This window comes from Ipomoea nil, unplaced genomic scaffold, assembly GCF_001879475.1.
Source record: "Ipomoea nil cultivar Tokyo-kokei standard unplaced genomic scaffold, Asagao_1.1 scaffold2792, whole genome shotgun sequence".
Lineage (NCBI taxonomy): Eukaryota > Viridiplantae > Streptophyta > Magnoliopsida > Solanales > Convolvulaceae > Ipomoea > Ipomoea nil.
In genome coordinates, this window is record NW_017619220.1 from 2639420 (window position 1) to 2659130 (window position 19711).

A 19711-nucleotide genomic window follows, 5' to 3' on the forward strand; every position below is an offset into this window, starting at 1 on the left:
GAGAATGATGAAGCTTTCAACCCTTTCTTCTTCACAATTTCTTTATGCAAGTTTGTACAGTGTTTTTCAGAATACTTTCCCCTCTGGTCTTTCACGTTAGTTTTCACAGTGATAGGATAGGAAAATGCTTATGCCCTTTTATATTGCCTTCTTTACATAACTTACATTCCAATATTGATTATTGGAATTATGGCAATAATGGTCATAAACCAAATATTAAGTAGGCTTAAATAACCCTATTGAAAGCCAAAGAGAGGGGAGTAATAACCCCTTGATCCGTTACATATTTTATTCCCATTACCTATCACAACGAGATTTTAATTGTCCAGACCACTTTAATACATGGACCACAATAACATTAGAATAAAATATTCTAACATTAGAGGTTTAGATGTGTCTAAAGAAACCCATATTATCTACATATTGCATTTATATACTTATTTTAGAACCATATCCGCAAGCTCCTGGCTTTGTTTTAAAACTGAATTTTTGTGATATTGGTTGCATGCAAGGAAGACACATACTATAGTTTATTTAATGATTCTTATATGTCATAATCATAATATCATAAGAAATGGATACTTTGATGAATTATGAAGCATGAGTGGTCTGCCCAATCAGAGGTTATGGACATCGCATTTCAACAATTTGGACGGGCGTCATACCAAAAAGCTATACACTTCATTTGGTAATCTGGAGTGAATTGAAGTTTGGATTAACAGTTTAGATATATGATTCCCTGTTCCATCTTCTCATACCATTTTTTTCCTTCACTATATGGATACAAACTGATTTTGTGGAAAAGAAATAAAATTTTATTCTCTTTAGACCAAATTTGTTGGGGGGTTCTTGGCAGCTTAACTTTATTTTCTCATCTTCAATTTTCACCGACTCATTTTTCTCCTAAAATTGTACCATTCACTTCTCTTATTTTATAAAATTTATCTGTGGTATCATTGAAAGGATATACTTAATTGATACAAAGTTGTTAGGATAATACAAAATTGCGCCACTATGTAAAGCTTCTTGGGAGAGGATTACGGCAGCAGCGACATACGTGAGAGATGGAGGAAATAACGCTGCATGTTGAGTGGAATTAATGCATTAATTTGAGCCACAAAAAGTATTATCCTAACAAAAGTTAATACCAAAAAAGTAATATGAATTAATAGCATATATTGGCTACAATAAAGTTCATGAAATAGAGCTTTAAGAACAGTGATAGATGTTATATTTTATATTTTATTTTTTGATTTATGATTCAGGGGGAGTCTCAGTATTTTTACAATTTGTATATCCAATTCGTATTCAACCAATATGTGGGTCAAGAACTTGAGATTACTGAGCTTAGCTTAAGAGGAAGATAGACGGACGATTGACTGATTTTCAAAATGGATTGCAGATATCGAAGATGAGACTGCAGGGGTTGTAAACATCGATTCATCTGAGATTGATATTCCGGCACGGTTTTTGTTGAGGTGTAGAAACGATCCCATAGCAACTATAGTTGAAAGCACATTCCCAAGCTCGAGATATGGCATGCTTGATGAGTCGTAGCTGGAAGACCGAGCGATCCTCTCGCTGAATTTAGATGTTGTTGATCAAATTAATCAGTACATGTGCGGCATGAATACTGTAGAAGGACAAACATATTTAAGTTGTCACTCTTTGTGTAAGGCAAAATCAGACGGTGAAAATCTATCAGAAGTACACACTCTTGAATTCATTATATAGTTTGAGATTGTTTGATCTTCATAATCATTCATTGACATATATTAAAGATCGGTGCACCTATTATGTTATTGCGGAATATAGATCACTCTCTTGGCCTTTGTAACGGTACGCTGCTCATCGTCACAAGATTGGCAGATTACATTGTCAAAACAAGAATAGTTAATGAGATACATTAAAGAACCAAAGTTCTTATGAATGTCTCTCACTCCTTATAATATTTTTGATGAAAAAAGTAATGCTTTTAGATCAAAATATAAAAGTATTACATTTGTCCTCTGATAAGCCTCAAAACATGCTAAGTTTCTAAGAGCTTTTCTAAGGTTTTGCATATGTATTTTAGTCTAAAAGTCTTATTTATAGAGCAAATTATCTTAAAAGCATGAAAGTATAAGGAAATACCTTCCAAATTATATTTTATGTGTTTTTGAACAGTTTAGGACACAAAACGTGGTAGAAAGGCCAAAAGAAGCTAAGCCGAGGCAAACGCGCGAACGAGGACCGAACACGCCAAGGCTACGCACGAAGAGGGACGAAATGTGAATTATTTCCCATTCACGCCCCACCTCACGGCGTGAGGGCTCCGTGAACGGGACCATAAAGCGGCCGAGAAGAGCTTCAAAGGTGGAAGGATTATTCTCCATTTACGCCGGCCTCACGGCGTGAGGCCGAATGATGGCTGACTATTTAGGGCTAAAATTTCATTTTAGATGGGGATTTCAACTTTTGCTAGAGAGATTTTCACTAGTTACGATTAGATTTTAGAGAGAGGTTAGTAGTGTTATAATAGGTTTCTAGAGAGATTTTAGATCTACATTAGCAAACACCTTTTATTGCTAGATTTGCATTGAAGATTGAAAGCAATTGGCTAGTAGATCTTCATCAACGATTTGTATTTGGTGGATCTAAACAATTTGGGGAAAAATCTACTTTGTATTTTATTGTTATATCTCTTTTTGCCCTTTGATTGTTTAGATCTTAATCATGCTTGGCTAAATCTAGTGGCTAGGGTTGATGTGTAGATTGTTGTTGTGATGATGCTTTGATTTGATTATCTTGTGGTGTTTGATTGATTGTTGACTATGTGGATGCCTTGTTTTTTAGGATGATCTTTGTGACATTCTTGGAGTGGGGCCCAACTCCTTGGATGGTGTTGGAAACCTAGATCTAGGCAAGAGATTGCTAGATCCGAGTAGCTTTGATCTTCTTCATTTCCCCGTCTTCGATCCGAGAGGGCAAGACTCGGAAAGAAGTGAGGGCAAAGTGTTTGTTTAAATGCCCCGTAGAGAGCAAGAGTTCCTACGGGCGGCGTTAGACCATTTCGGATAACGCACTAACCATCCACTTCTCTTGACTAGTAGCACACAATCAAATCTCCACAAGCCTCCCCTTGGGGGATTGACCAATCGCACAACACAATCGAAACCCAATTCTACCGGCCTTTCCCTCTCTGAGTAAATTCCTATTTCCCGATCTACCTTTCTTAGTTTATTTTTCTTTTCCAATTCCCTTTCAAACCAACAACGTCAATCCACTTTCCCGAATTGAGCCTTCAAGTGTCTAGCCTACCTTACCTTTTCTTAAACCCAACTTCCAAGTTGTCATTCGTCGAGGGAGCGACACTCGGGGTGGTTCTAACTCCCCGTTTTACCATCTATTCATAAAAATCTCAATCACACACAACTTCAATCTTTTGACCACGCTTTCAAGAACCACAACCATAAGCGGAGAGACAATGGTCATCCTCAAAAGTATTACGTTTTTCATTATAATTAACAAACATTTTATAACTAATTTAATATTACATTTGCTAGTATAAGTATTACATTTACATATTGACTCGACCCGTCTCACGGATAAGGATCCGTGAGACGGTCTCACACGTGTGACCCATAACCATGAGATGACATTCAAATCTAAAATCTCGGCTCAAAGACATCTTATACAATCAGTCCATCATTAGTCAATGGACCATGGCCCACAAATTTGTGTGAACCATAAAAAAAAAAGTACATTTTTTAAAACCAAAAGGAAACTAACTTTCATTATCAATCTCCAAAACGCTTACAAGAAAATTATGCGGAACATCACGCCAAATAATACGATCAGACACAGAACCAGATTCCCTAGCCAGAACGTGAGCAGCATGGTTCGCTGAACGTTTACAAAGAAGAAATGCAAGTCGTCTATAGAATCCACAAAGAAGAAATAGGACCCTCTTGCCTCCCCTCTCAAGGCATCCACCGCCGTCGTACGCGTCTCCTTCAACCAACTCAAAGCCTCCCGAACCCCCAAGGCCTCCGCCGATCGTGCATCCTCTGCCACAACCGTCGGGACCACCACCGCCGCTTTGAATACCCCGGCAAAATCTCGCAACACCCATCCGAGTCCTGCTTTGCCGCTGCCCCATAATAAGATGCGTCTACATTAAGTTTACACCTCCCCAAGTCCGGCTTCTACCATCTCTAAGTAACGTACTCCGCCCTTCCACCACCACCATCACCGCCATCCTCGTTCACCTTGCACCATCCCAGCCAATAACTTTGGGCTAGCGATATCACCTTATCCGTCGTCGCCACCTCCTCCCTCCACACAGCTCCATTACGGCATTGCCATAAACTCCAACATAATACCAACGCAAATCGCAAGCGATCTACGTCCAAATATGAGAATAAGGGCTAGAAAGCCGCCAACACAGGCCGTCTCGTCTATCCCACGAACCCCATATTCGTCATTTCCCAACAGTTCCTTGCCAACGTGCATGTGAATAGAACATGTAAACTGGTCTCCTCCTCCCACTCGCAAAGCCTGCATAACACCGGACAATCTACCCTACGTTCCCTCAACGTCGTAGCTGTAGGTAAACACCCACGACAAACTTGCCAAACGAACATCTTTACCTTAGGTGGTATTCTCAACTCCCACATCCTTGTCCACCCAAGCCAACCATTATCTACATGTTCCCCAACTAGGCCCCTATAACAACTCTTTACCGTAAATCTTCCCCTATTATCTGCCACCCAAAGCAGCTTGTCTTCACATTCATGCCTAGCCAAAGGGATGGCTAGAATTAATCTCGCATCTCTCGTATTCATCACATCACGCACCACCTTCACATCCCACTCTCTACTCCATGTCTGCATCAACCCGCACACTCTCGCACCCACTAGATGAGGTGGCACCTCCGTCGTTACTTTCCTGTTAGCTTTATCTGGCAACCAGTCATCACCCATACCTGAATTGTTTTGTCGTTGCCTACCCGCCAACAACTCCATTGTCTCAACACTTCTTATGACTGACAAATACTTCGCAAAACAAATGGACTACTCCCCAATTTAGCCTCCAGAAAAAACGTTGAGGGATAGTATTTAGCCTTCATCACCCTGGTACCAATGAACACGAGTACTGAATTAGCTTCCACCCCTGTTTACTCAACATAACCAGATTGAACTCTGGCAGTCTTCAAAACCCCAACCCTCCCAACCTCTTAGGCACACACACCCTATCCCACCGCATCCATCGAATTCCACCCCTCCCTTGATTCCCACCCACCCACAAATATTTGTTCATTGTCGTTTCTATCTCACGAGTCACGACAGAGTTCTATGGGAAGGATGAAGACATTCATAGTCTACGTAGGTAAAGCTTGCAACACTGTCTTCACCATAACTTCTCGACCAGCCCGGGATATAAAAAGTACATTTTTAATATACTAAAAGTACATTTTTAATATACTAAAAGTACATTATTTGAAATTACATGATTTTTTTTATATATATTATCAAATAATGTACATTCAGTACACAAATAATGTATTTTTTTTTTTTTTAAAAAAAAACCAAATAATATATTTTTCGTATATTAAAAATGTATATTACATTCATGGTCCACACAATTATGTAGACCATGGTCCACACAATAATTTGCCTATCTCATATCACCCTAATTACATATCAATCATTATTGTGTAGACCATATTTTGTCTACGGTAAAATAATGTACATTCAGTACAAAAATAATTTACACTCAATACAAAAATAATATACATTGAATTCAGGGGATGTAAATTATTTTTGTTCAGAGTGTATATTATATTGTATAATGTACATTCAGTACAATGTACATTTAGTATATTAAAAATGTACTTTTTGTTATGGTCCACATAACAATGTGTTAATCATGGTCCACACAATAATTTGCCAATAACATACGGAGTATTTGTTTTTCATTGTAAAATTGAAAATGGATTGAAATGAAAATATGGGCTAGCCTCATCCCCAATAGGTCGGCCCAAGAATGATCCAAGTGTTACAATATGTGGACTGGTATAACACAACTTGTATACGGGCCATGTAGGGCCACCTACCATGAGGCTCAATTCTTACACCATAAACCAGGGTGTGCATTGTAAATCTCGGAGCATGTGTATGTATTTTATATTGTGAATTTTTCATCTTGTGTTATAAAATTTTGTACCTTAATGACTCGTTTGGTTTGTGGAATAGACATGAAATGGAATAGTATTCCCAGTAATAAGCTTATTTCTTTGTTTGGTAAAAATATCTATTCCCATTAACATTGTTTCTGGGAATGACTTATTCCCCTTGCAAGGGGAATAGAGATTCCTGGGGGGCCCTTGATATTAGGCTATTCACGAGTTCTCAAGAATAGCCTAAAGTTGCTATTTTTTATTTTTACCCCCAATTAAATTTATTTCCTTTTTCACAACCGTCGTCACCATCACCAGCGCCACCACCACACCACCGCCACCGCCACCACCACTACCACCACCACCGCCACCGCTACCACCACCACTACCACAACCGCCACCGCCACCACAGCTGCCACAACCACCACCACAACCATCACCACCACCACCACCACCACCCCACCACCACCGCCGCCGCCGCCGCCGCCACTGCCACCACCACTACCGCCGCCACCATCGCCACCACCACATATTTTTATAAGGGTATTTATATCTTTTAAAACATATTTCATTTCTATTCATTAAACCAACCAAACACTGTAATATAATTCATAAAGTCTATCCCTTCCGCGAATCAAACAATAGAATACAATTCCTATTCTATTCATTGCATATTTCATTCCTTATGGAATAACATTCTTATTACCTCAAAATTCATTCCGTGAACCAAGCGTGATGTAAGAGTATGAATTTTGTATTTGAAACAAATTAGTAATTGTGCCTTATGTTATGAATTTCTGCATCTTGTATTATAATATTCTATACCTATGAACACAAATTATGTACCTAAGTCAAATTTGATAAATAAATAAATATATAACATGTGTACATATTTTGTGTTGCGATTTTTTATATCTTGTGTTATGAAATTTTGTACCTTACGAGTATGAATTATGTAGTTTGTCGTTTCGATCCAAGGTCCATAATGCTATTTGGACCATGATCCATGATATAAATTGCCCACATTACTTGTTATATTATAGACTAGGATCCACCTTACATTATGGATTTTAGTTTAAAACGACATTCAAATTATGTGCCTGCAGTTAATATATTATGTACTTAATATATTCTGTACATATTACAAATTTACAATTAATATATTATGTGTTTACAGTTAATTTATAATGTGTCTTTCAATTTATTTACTTGCACATAATCTATTAACCGCATACACATATTCTAATAATCATTTTAAATTACTGTTCACAATACAAAGTGGTCCTGGTTCATAATATAATTTGCATTGTAGTGGGGATTTAGAGGGGTCGTTATATCGTGGATCGCGGTGCACGTGCGCCGCGGTCAAAATGACGCCAGTTTTTTAAGTAAAGAAACGGCACGCCGTTAGTTTTAATGGAGCGCGCATTTTTTTTTATATATTAATTACCAACTGACACTTCAGTATATCTAAACCGACACTGCCTCACGTATTATTTTTATATTATCAAATAAAACTGCAGTTATGTCAAAATGATATTGTAGTTGTTGTGAAATGAGACTACGGTGTATATAAAATGAAACTGAATAACATTTCACATATTTGAGTGTATATTGTACAATGAAAATGTAATTATATCAAAATGATCATGTAGTTGTGTTTTAATAAAACTATAGTGTATATAAAATAAAATTAAATAATATTTCACATATTTGAGTCTATAAATATCGAATGAAATTGTAGTTATATAAAAATGAAACTGTAGTTGTGTTGAACTGAAATTGCAGTGTATACAAAATAAAACTGAATAACAAAGTTACTTTTTGCGGAAGGGTGCGGAACGGCGAGAAATGGATGCCACTTCTTTTCATTAAACAAAACGACATCGTTTTGATGCGTGCTGCATAATCGATTATGCACCGCGGTGCACGATATAATTTGCCCATTTAGAGTGCAACTATGGAACTATGAAGTGCGTGTGTAGCAATCTGTTCCATTTGATAAAAGCCTAGCAGATAAAGCCCATCAATGAAGTTTTGTTTATTTTAATATTGAGTTAATTGCATTTTTTATTCTAAACTTATAGAAGGCAATTCACTCTTTCTTTTTTTTTTTTTTATAGATAATTTCACTTTGGTCTTCTTTTTTTTTTTTTTTTTTTTTTTTTATTATTAAATAAAAGAGTTAATTCATTAATCATATAATAAAAAGTTTACAACAAGATCGATGGAATGATAAAACATTCTTACAATTAGACATTGAAACAAATTTTCAATATTACACGAAACTTGAATCTCTGACTGTTTTTTAAGATTGAAGTTGAATTCGTTTGGAGAACCTGAAACTTCTTTGATATTGTTAATGATCTTGCTACCCAAATTTGACTCTATTCGGGCTCTTCTGTCCGTAGACAATATTTCCATTAATCTGAACTGCATATCAAGGTTCAGATCTTTTCCGGTACCTGGGATGAAGCAAACATATTCCATTATCAGATAAATTGTTTCATCTTATGAAAAAGGAACTCGCCAAATAAACGAGAGGAAAACTTGCTAAAGACACGAGAAGAAATAACTCGCAAATGAAACGAGAGGAAATAACTCTAACAAAACAACATATGAAAATCAAATCTAAAACAGCCCAAACAAATTCTAAATACCAAACCACTAACCAATATATATATATATATATATATATATATATATATATATATATATATATATATATATATATATATATATATATATAATAAGAGCCCAAGAGAGTTAGGCGTATAATGGGTAGAAAAAATGGCGGTCAAATTTTTTAATCAAATGAATGGCTCAGATTGATCATATTTTAATTTTTCCTTAAGATTTCCTAATTTATCCTTAATGAATATGATTTTCCGTTAACTTTTCCATTAAATATTATCTTTTCCGTTAATTTCTGTTAGTTCACCGTTAACTTATTGATTTCATTAAGAAAGGTCTTAGGTTCGAACCTCATTCCAATCAAAGTTGACATAATTAGTACTTTATTTTACTCTTATTAAATTAAATAATAATTTAGCAGCTACAACAAAAAATAATACATATGCATTTCTTTAATTTAGAATTATGTGTCTACAATCTCTTTATTCAAAAAAAATTTATTCATTATCAATAAATTAAATAAGAGAAATAATTTCATTAGTTATATTGTATTTATTTTTTTTTTCAATATAAAAATTCTTTACATTCAAATTCATCAATTGATTATATTCGCTACATTTGTCCCTACAATGTCTTAATTAAAAAAAGTTATTCATTATCAATAAATTAATTAAGAGAAATAATTTTATTAGTTATATTGTCTTTATATTTCTCCAATATAAAAATTATTTACATTCAAATTCATCAATTGATTATATTCACTACATTGTCTATTATCTTTTTTTGTGCACTATTTTTTAATTAAATATCAAAGTTATAATACAAAATAATGCTATATATTTATTTACCAAGTATTTTATTAATACCATGAAAAAAATAAAAAATATATATAATTAATAAAGCCAATTATATTTACTACTTGGGGGATTTGTTGACAAAGAGAGTATTCAAATCACACAACAAATTGAAGCAAGAACTATCTCGCAATGTCCTTGTTTGACAATCAGCAGTTAGCGATTAGCGTTAGCGGGTTATATTAGTGAATTTGACCAGTGAATTATATCAACGGTTGGTAAAAAGATATTTGAAAAAAACTGTTTAGATTAACATGTAAAATGACCTAAGGGTATACATATATTTAATCAGGGACAGGGACGGAGGTAGCTTATGGGGAAGGGGGGCCCTGGCCCCCCCCCCCCCCACCCCACCCCTACTTTCACCTTAATTTTTTATATAAATATATATGTATATATTGATATAGTAGGGATAAAATACACTTTTGGCCCCCCTCTATTTTTTTAAAAAAATAATCATTTATATTAAATGAACTCAAAATATATATTAAAGTTCAAATTTATTAAATAAAAAGGAATAAATCAAATAACTAAAGTGACCGTACTATTTTTCTTTATTATCTTATTTTTTTATCAAGATTTTAATAATGAATGGCATCAAGTATACATTTTAATTTAAAAAAATCTCCAAATTTTTCTTTCAAAAAAATCTCCAAATTTGAGATATATGCTTTGATTTTATTAGTTATATATGTTGATGTTGATTAATTAATTAGTGATTTACTGTGCGTTTTAATTATTTATTTACATTTTTAAGATGTACATTTGCTAATTTAAATGATTAGTTTTGAATTGACAAAAATTAATATTGATTATTTAATTCGTCTTCATTTTTGTCTTTATCTCTCAAATTTTTAAATATTCAGTTAACGAGTAAAATGAATATAAGTTAATTATGAAAAAATTTGGTGAAAAAAATAATTGACAAAACTTTTTATTTGATGTTAAGTGACAATCTATATTTAAATAAATGTTGTTGTTATTGTTATTAACTTATTATTATATTTTGTGTTATGTGAAAAATTTCTAAAGTAATGATCGACACCTGTGTCGATCGTACTCATATAATTATGTTTTTATACTTTATTACACATAGTATAATTAGAAATCATTATCAATAATAATCACAATAATTTATGGTATATATAAAGATATGGTGCGATTAATTATAATGTCGACTAACATTGTAAATTTTATCTACTACATCGGCCCCCCCAACTCACGTTTTCTGGCTCCGTCCCTGTATTTAATAATAATAATAATAATAATAATAATAATAATAATAATAATAATAATAATAATAATAATAATTGTTTTAAAAAAATAACAAAATATAATTAAGCCAATCATATTAACTACTTGGGGATTTATTGACAAAAAAAGTATTCAAATCACACAACAAATTGAAGTGTGAAACTATCTCTCAATGTCCTTGTTTGGCAATCAGTCGTTAACTCTTCAATATTAATATATAGGGAAAATTGTAAATAATGCCCCTCTATAATATGTCAATTATCAATGTCACCCCTGAATTATGAGTGGTGTAAATGTTACCCCTCAATTAACAAAACGGTGCACATATAGCCCCTCCCGTAACGGACATGTGGTTCCCCGTTAGTGTACGACACCGTTAAGTCGGAGTAAATATGTAATTTAATTGCTTTTTCCCTCCCTCGCTTCGAAGTACCAGCGAGGGACAGCGGTAGGGAACCACAGGTCCGTTACGGGAGGGGCTATATGTGCACCATTTTGATAATTGAGGGGCAACATTTACACAACTCATAATTTATGGGTGACATTGATAATTAACATATTATAGAGGGGCATTTTTTACAATTTTCTCTAGTATATATTAAATATTTTATGCCCTAATTTTTTTTGCTCTCCCTTATGTCCCGTATTTGGTTTCAACCATACCCATACAATTATATTATTGACAACTATAATCAATCTTGACTATATTATCTTGCATTTGTAAACTTAGAATTGTCTATTTAAATACGCAAATTTAACATTCAATTATCTATGCATGAACAATTCCAATATAATTTTGCCTTGATATACTTTAAAGTACTTATTTAAAAAAAAATAATATTGGGCATTATCCCAATCGCGCAATGCGCGTAAAAAACTAGTGTATATATATATATATATATATATATATATATATATATATATATATATATATATATATATATATAAAGGTAAAGAAGCTTGGATCTGGAGTTGGAGATGACGAAGGACGGTGGTGAAGGAGGAAGAAATGTCGGTGAGGGCCCGGAAGAGATTGTGGCGATGGAAGAGAGGCGGGAAGAGGCCGGCAGCGGAGGAGAGGTCGAAGGATAGGCGATTGAGAGACGGTCGAAGTAAGGGAAAAAACGAGAGGAGGTCGGCGCCGCCTCCACAAAACGAGCGTAGACGGCGGCCAATCAATGGAGGATGAGAGAAACCCCTTGCAGAGAGAATATTAGCTTTGGTATTAATATCATTATGATATAACATTTTTTGTCTCATTAACAAATATTAAAATTTATTAAAATACAAGGGCATCTAAATCTTCAATTATAATTTTTTTAAAAAAATAAATATAAATATAATAAATTGACCCATTTTATTTAAAAAGATTGAAATATTATTATATTCAATGACATTTTAATGATTTTGTTGACTAAAAACAAAGAATGATTATGTCACAATAATATTAAGAGTAAAAGAAAATGTTTTGAAAAAAAAAAATAAATAAAAGTGAACTACTACAGTAGTACCTATAAATTTAAGAAAAAAAAATGGATTACCTTACGAACTGGCAAGTGGCAATTGGCAGACACAGATTTGATCTACAACTCTCCACGTACATGAAACGTGTGAATTCCTGAACCTTCTCGTACTAAGATGAATTCTTTTTTCCGCGCGAATGGCATCTGCTAGCTCGCTCAACGATTTATATCCATTCCATGAGAACATTCAACATCATCCAAAACATCGCAAATCTCACTCAGGTATTTCATCGAACAGTTGGACGGCAAAACCCCGAGACCAGAGTTGATCAACAATGGCGGCTACCGCAAGTGACGAGTTCAGGCTGGTGTCGCCGAGCATCAGCCACGAAGGCAGGTTACCTAGAAAATACACGGATGAAGGTCAAGGTGCGAAGATGAAATTGTCGCCGCCTTTGGAATGGTACAATTTGCCGGAGGGAACGAAGAGCTTGGCGTTAGTGGTGCAGGACATTGATGCGCCCGATCCCGGCTCACCCATTGTGCCGTGGGTGGTTTGGGTGGTGACGAATATTCCCCCGACGCTGAAGGGGTTGCCGGAGGGGTTTTCCGGCAAAGGCGAGGAGTTGGGCGGCGAGTATGCTGAGATTAAGGAAGGGCAGAACGACGAGAAGGTCCCCGGGTGGCGCGTGCCTAAGTTGCCTACGCATGGACATCGGATCGAGTTTCGGCTTTTTGCCCTTGATGATGTGCTCAATCTTGGTAATAAGGTAACCTTAGCTGTACTCATCAACCCACCATCTTTTTATCCATTTTGTTTCAATTAAAGTGTTATTCTTCATATCTAACTATTTTATTGGCCAAGTAAATTGTGATATGATAACATCATTATTCCTTTTCATAAGGAAGTTCATAAGATGTTAAACTGTAAAAAAAATTATTTGGAATTACTCCAAGAAAAAAAAATCTATTCAAATTTGAATATACAATATCTGTCAAATAATTATCAGAACTCTGAAATTTTATTTAGAGTTAATAAGGTCGAAATAATTGCTAGGCATTTTTCGGCGTCCATTTTTTTAATTTTTTAATTTAATAAAAATTTTGGGTGTCCTTTTTTTAATTTTTTTTTTAAATTTTAAACTAAATAATTATGAATTATTAGTACTTTAATATTTAATACTAAAATATTAAGTATTAATTTAAAAAATGAAACAATAGTTAATCAGTCGCCTAGTCCATCGTAACCTAGTCAGCGCTTAGGCGACCGGCCGCTTAGAACACCGATCACGGTGAAAATTTAGATGGTTGGTTTGCACCTAGACGCAATCTTTGCAACTCCGAGAGGATTTAATACTCAATTTGATCCTTGACTATAGTAATTTTTTTTTGGCATAAGTGTCAAATAGGCCCATCTATTACTACGAAGTGCTCAATTCCCACCACGAACTAAATTAAATGTCAAATAGGCCCATCTACCAGCTAAATTTGTTCAATTGGCATTTTTTACAGGTTGTTAGTAGGTTACCTATCTAATTATTAAAAATAAATAAAAAAAATAGAATAAATAAAAATAAAAAAATAAAAAGAAAAAAAGAATATCAGCCTGCTAGTAGGTTTCTTTTTAATTTTTTTTAAATTTTTATTCTATTTATTTATTTATTTATAATTATTAAAAATAAATAAAAAATAGAATTAGAATAAATAAAAATAAAAAAATAAAAAGAAAAAAAGAATATCAGCCTGCTAGTAGGTTTCTTTTTAATTTTTTTTTTTTAAATTTTTATTCTATTTATTTATTTATTTTTAATAATTAGATAGGCAACATGCTAGCAACTTATAAAAAATGCCAATTGAACAAATTTAGCTGGTAGATGGGTCTATTTGACACTTAATTTAGTTTGTGGTGGGAATTGAGCACTTCGCAGTAGTAGATGGGTCTATTTGACACTTGTGCCTTTTTTTTTTTCTTTTTTTTTTATATGTAGTTCTGAATGACTTTTTGTGTGCTTAATTAGGTTCTCGACTTTGATAATTTTACTTAATTAAGTCATATGTTAAACTAACTTAGTAATTTTACATCTATTAATACACAATTTACTCCTCGACTATAATATTTTTACTTAATTTAGTCTTCGACTATAGAGATTTTACACAATTTAATCATCGATTATAGTATTTTTTCTTAATTTAGTCTTTAATTTTAATAACCGATAATTTCAATTGAATAAAATTATCGAAGTTGATATCTAATTAAGCACAAAAAGTCATTTAAAATTAAATTAAAAATAAAACAGTGTACTCAATGACTAAATTGGAGAGCAATTATCGAAGTTGATATCTAATTAAGCACAAAGAGTCATTTAAAATTAAATTAAAAAATAAAACAGTGTACTCAATGACTAAATTGAGTGATAACTCTCCAATTTATATTGGTAGGACCAGATATGACAATAAAAATGACAAAACTAATACTCAAGGGTAAATCTATAACTTGTATTTAAATTTTAAATTATACAAGAAACTATGCATTTAAATTTTATGTTTATTTTATATAATATATTGAATAAATATGAGATTTTGGCAGCCGACAAAGGACAAGCTTTTAGAGGCGGTGGAGGGGCATACGCTTGCAGAAGCGGATTTGATTGCTGAATTCTAAAATGCTTCTACTTTTTAATGGGTTCAAATTACCACTGTTTTACTTTTTCGCTTTTCTTTATTTCTTTAAGAATGTGAAATTAAAGTGCGATATGATAAACACAAAGGGACTATAATGTTTTCTTGTTTAACTTTCTAGTTTTGTATGATATATGTTTGAGTGGTGTTGGTGACTTTCAATAACGTGTTGGATGGGAGTCTGTTCTAGAAATTATGATAACATTCCCATTTTTTCCTCATGCCCCAGAGCACTAAAATGGGAACTGACGTCATTTTGGTCAAAACTGAAATAGGAATTTAATTGATTCCAACCTTATATTGTGGACAAAAATACCAAGATCAGATCCAGTAGATGCCCGTTAAAATTGAGTGTACAATTACAATTTACAAATGATCTTACTAGTTACGGGGTCTGTTCAATTTTTGTTTGATTGTGTAATTTTGAATTTGGAGGGCCAATCACAATTTAAGCCCCTATTGTTTGATTGTGTAATTTTCCATTTGGAGGATCAATCACAATTTAGGCCTGCGCAGGAGTATTACACAAATTATGTTGTGGAAACGTGTTCCCTGAACACAGGGGTAGATCCATAATTTTTATACTACATCAATTTTTTTTTTTTTTTTAAATGTAGATTCATAATTTTGTTTTTGTAGGATTATTATTGGGTATTTCACTACCATACATCCGACATAAACCTTTAAGAAAGACTAGAGATTAGAGAATTTCTGCCTAACAAAAGGTTAATTCTTAGATTAAAAATTGGAGTTAATCATAATTAAGTCACTCATTTTGAAATTTAATTTTCACCCACGCGGGAGGGTTTTTTTTTTTTTTTGGTGAAGTAGAAGCCTTCAGAGAGAGTTTATCTAACCCTTAAATAGGGTGTGTTACATAAGTCGGTCGAAAGAAGATTGGTCAGCCCCGCAGGTGCCTGATTCAGAATAGTAGTACCCCAGTCGATCGTCTGGCCCAGATTAGCTAGCCAGTCAGCACATTTATTTCCTTCCCTTTCAATGTGGGTGAACTGGATTATGTGAAATCTTAAGGTCGATGCAGTCCTTGACTAAGGCTACCATAGTTTCGGATTTCTCGTTTTTGTTCATGATGGCTATAATGGCCGCCGAGTCTATTTCCACCCAAAGTTTGTCGATTCTCATTCTCAGACTGATCCGTAAACCCTCCCTTAGGCCGCACAGCTCAGCCGAGAAGCTATCTGTAGTCCAAATTTTGATAGCAAAACCCTTAATTCAAATACCTCCCTCGTTTCGAATAAGGCTCCCTGCGCTAGCCATAACGGGGTTGTTTTTCCTTGCTTCGTCCGTATTTAGTTTCCTCCATCCTCTTTGCGGTGGAAACCACATAATCAATTTCCAAAGACCATATGATGTCCCCCCATGCTAGGGCTGTGCAAAACCCGTCCAACCCGAACAACCCGTCCGACCCGCCCCCCTGCTTGGCTATCGGAGTGGATACTCGTACCCGACTCTCCTTACCCGATCCGCTATTCAATACGGCGTCGGTTTAGAAGGTTCGGATGGGGTGTACAATTTTGCCAACCAACCCGTCCGACCACCCGAACTATCCTAGGGTTCCCTAAGGCGTTGTATAATACAGCGTCGTTTCATCAATGTATATATACATGCCTTCCACCACTTGGTCTTCATTTTCTCATCCGCGCAGCTGACCTAGGGTTTGAGATCTGAGATCGCATCTCTCATTCTCTCGAGTCTCGACTCTCAACTCTCTGTCTCTCTCACTCTCTCAGTCTCTCACTCTCTCAGAGTCTCAGACTCTCACTCAGTCACTCTCTTAGACTCTCAACTCTCTCAGAGTCTCACTCTCTCAGACTCTCAGTCTCTCAGAGTCTCAGTTCTCTCAAGAGTCAAGAACTCAAGACTCATCACGCATCAGTCATCTCTGATTCTGTAAATCCGTAAGGTAAATCTCTAATCTCTTAATCTCTATTTCTCTAATCTCTAATCTCTTACGGTCTTACTCTCTAATCTGTAATCTCTAAATCTCTAATATCTTAATCTCTATTGTCTAATCTCAGGGTTCTCAGAATCGAAGCGTTGCAATCTCTAATCTCTAATCTCTTACTCTCTATCTCTGAGAGTCTAAGTGGTGGAAGCCGTGGTGATTACTGGTGAATTGGTGATTAGAAGCCCTTGTTCTCCCGAGATTATTTGGGAGAAATCAAGTAAATCGTAAACCCTAGTTTTATAATTTATATATCTTCATTTACAATGAGTCTGTGATGAATATTTGGTGATATATTCATATATTATGCTATTTGTTGGTGGAAGCCTTTTACAAACTGATTTCTAAGTGTTGATTTTGTGAAATCTGGATTTTATGCCATGCAAATTTGTAATCTAACAATCTGAGTTAAAGGCTAAAATGTGAAATCTCCAGTGTGGGAATTTCCATTTATTGGTGGAAGCCCTTAACTCAAATCCAGATAATGATGATCTGGACTGAGTTCCTGAATCTGGATTTGTTTGTATAATTGTATATGTTATTATGTCTATCAGTTTATGGATGTATGACCCTTAATTGGTAATTGTTAAATCTGGAAAAATGATGACACAAACTACTATGTCCATGTGTCTGATTCTGGATATCTTTGTATGTTTAATTGTTTATTATGTAATTTATGTGGTCTCAGTTCTCTCAGTTCTCTGTGACTATCTGAATATCTGATTTTGTTCAATATGTGGAAGTGTAATATGTAATACTTCTATGTATGATTGTATGATGGAAGCTTTAATATGATTGTATGATTTGTAATCTCCCTAAAATGTGGATACTGATGCCCATCTTTATAGATGGAAAGCATCAGTGCAACTGGACACCCTCCAACCTCAACTGATGAGGAGCATGGAGTAGAAGCTCAAGGTACTGAGAGAAATCCTCAGACAAATCCTATGCCTTCTCCTCCTGTTGTTCCTACAAAGAAGAGGAAAGATGTGGAGTCTAGATCTATAGTATGGGATCATTTTGAAAAGATCCGTGCTCCACCTGCTGAAGGTGAAACTGAGGGACCAGTAGTTTAGGGCAAATGCCTTTATTGTGCCAAAATTTATAAATGTGAAAGTAAAAAGCATGGTACTTCCTCTTTGAAAAACCATATGAAGGCCTGCCTAAAAAATCCTCATTGTAAGGACACAAGGCAGTCTCTTCTCACCTTTAATGCCTCTGGAACAGAAGCTTCTGAGGGGGTTTTGGGGACTTGGGTTTTCAACCAAGAGGCTATTAGGAGGGCATTGTGTGAGATGATCATTGTTGATGAACTTCCCTTTAGGATTGTTGAGGGAAATGGCTTTAGGAAATTCATTTTAGTTGCTTGTCCTAGGTTTCAAATCCCTTCTAGGTGGACCATTTCTAGAGACATTTATCAGATTTACCTAGATGAGAGAATAACCCTAAAAAAGTTGTTTAAGGTGAGCACCCAAATGGTCAGCTTGACCACTGATACATGGACCTCTGTCCAAAGGATCAATTACATTTGCATTACTACACATTTCATTGATGATCAGTGGAAGCTAAACAAAAAGATCATTTCCTTTGTCCCAATTTCTTCTCATAAGGGAGAGTACATAGCCAAAGCCCTTGAGAGTTGTCTTCTTGATTGGGGGATTAAAAATGTCTTCACTGTTACTGTTGATAATGCCTCTTCAAATGACACAGCGTTGGGGTTTTTCAAGAACAAACTTCTGTCTTGGGGTGGGTCTTCTGTTAGGGTTCAATATATGCACATGAGGTGCATAGCCCATGTGTTGAACTTAGTGGTCCAGGATGGGTTGAGATATGCAGGTCCTTCTGTTAAGAAAGTTAGAGATGTTGTGAGATGGGTGAGGAGTTCTCCTGCCAGACTTAAGAAGTTTAGAGAGATTGCTGTGCTTAATGGGGTGGAAGCCAAATGTGCATTACAACTTGATGTTCCAACAAGATGGAACAGCACATACATGATGCTTAACACTGCCCTTCAATACCAGAGGGCCTTTGAAGCTTATGAGAATGATGCCTCATTGAATGCTGATTTATCTGATTCTATTCCAAATTTTATGGATTGGCTTTCTGTGCAAAGCTTAGTCCATTTCCTGAAAGGCTTCTATGAGATGACTGTGAGAATATCTGGTTCTCTCTATGTCACTTCAAATACTTTCTTTTCTGAGATTTCTGACTTAGGTTGCATGCTGGATGACATGGTTAACTCTGTTTCAACCTCTGAAAAGGTAAACACTAAACTGTTAACATTTTTCTGAATGTGTTTGTATGCATCTGTTAATTTTTTCTGTGTTATGTCTGTTTTATAGGAAATGGGGTCCCATATGAAACAAAAATTTGAAAAATATTGAGGAGATCCTGAAAAAATGAACTTCTTGATATTCTATGCCAATATTTTGGATCCTAAGGATAAGATTGAGTACATGCCTGCCCAATTTGCCCAGTTGTATGGTGATGAAAAAGGAAAATTTCATGCTTTGAAAATGTTCAATCTTCTATGGTTCTGCTGTTTAATGATTATACAGCCACCTACCATGTGCAGTCTGCATCCCCTACTGTGCAACCTACCCAATCTGAACCTGTCCATTCTCAAACTTCAGTTGGAAAACCTCAGGCTAGAATGAAAAGCCAGCTTAAAAAACAGAGAATGGAGACTGGTGGAAGCAGTAAA

At 35.0% G+C, this 19711-nt stretch overlaps 1 protein-coding gene across 1 annotated transcript; it reads left to right on the forward strand.

Annotated features, from left to right (window-relative positions):
• Positions 1-12443: 12443 nt before the first annotated feature.
• Positions 12444-15246, forward strand: LOC109157860 (UPF0098 protein CPn_0877/CP_0992/CPj0877/CpB0906). The gene is made up of 2 exons (XM_019305705.1): positions 12444-13135; positions 14953-15246. Exons 1-2 carry the CDS (start codon positions 12701-12703, stop codon positions 15025-15027), a joined length of 510 nt encoding a protein of 169 aa, XP_019161250.1. The 5' UTR covers positions 12444-12700; the 3' UTR covers positions 15028-15246.
• Positions 15247-19711: the final 4465 nt, after the last annotated feature.

Excerpts from the sequence above, each read along its gene's own strand:
- LOC109157860 (XM_019305705.1), top strand. The coding sequence starts at position 12,701 with ATGGCGGCTACCGCAAGTGACGAGTTCAGGCTGGTGTCGCCGAGCATC. Across the intron at positions 13,136-14,952 it reads TGCTCAATCTTGGTAATAAG|CCGACAAAGGACAAGCTTTT; the intron begins GTAACCTTAGCT and ends AGATTTTGGCAG.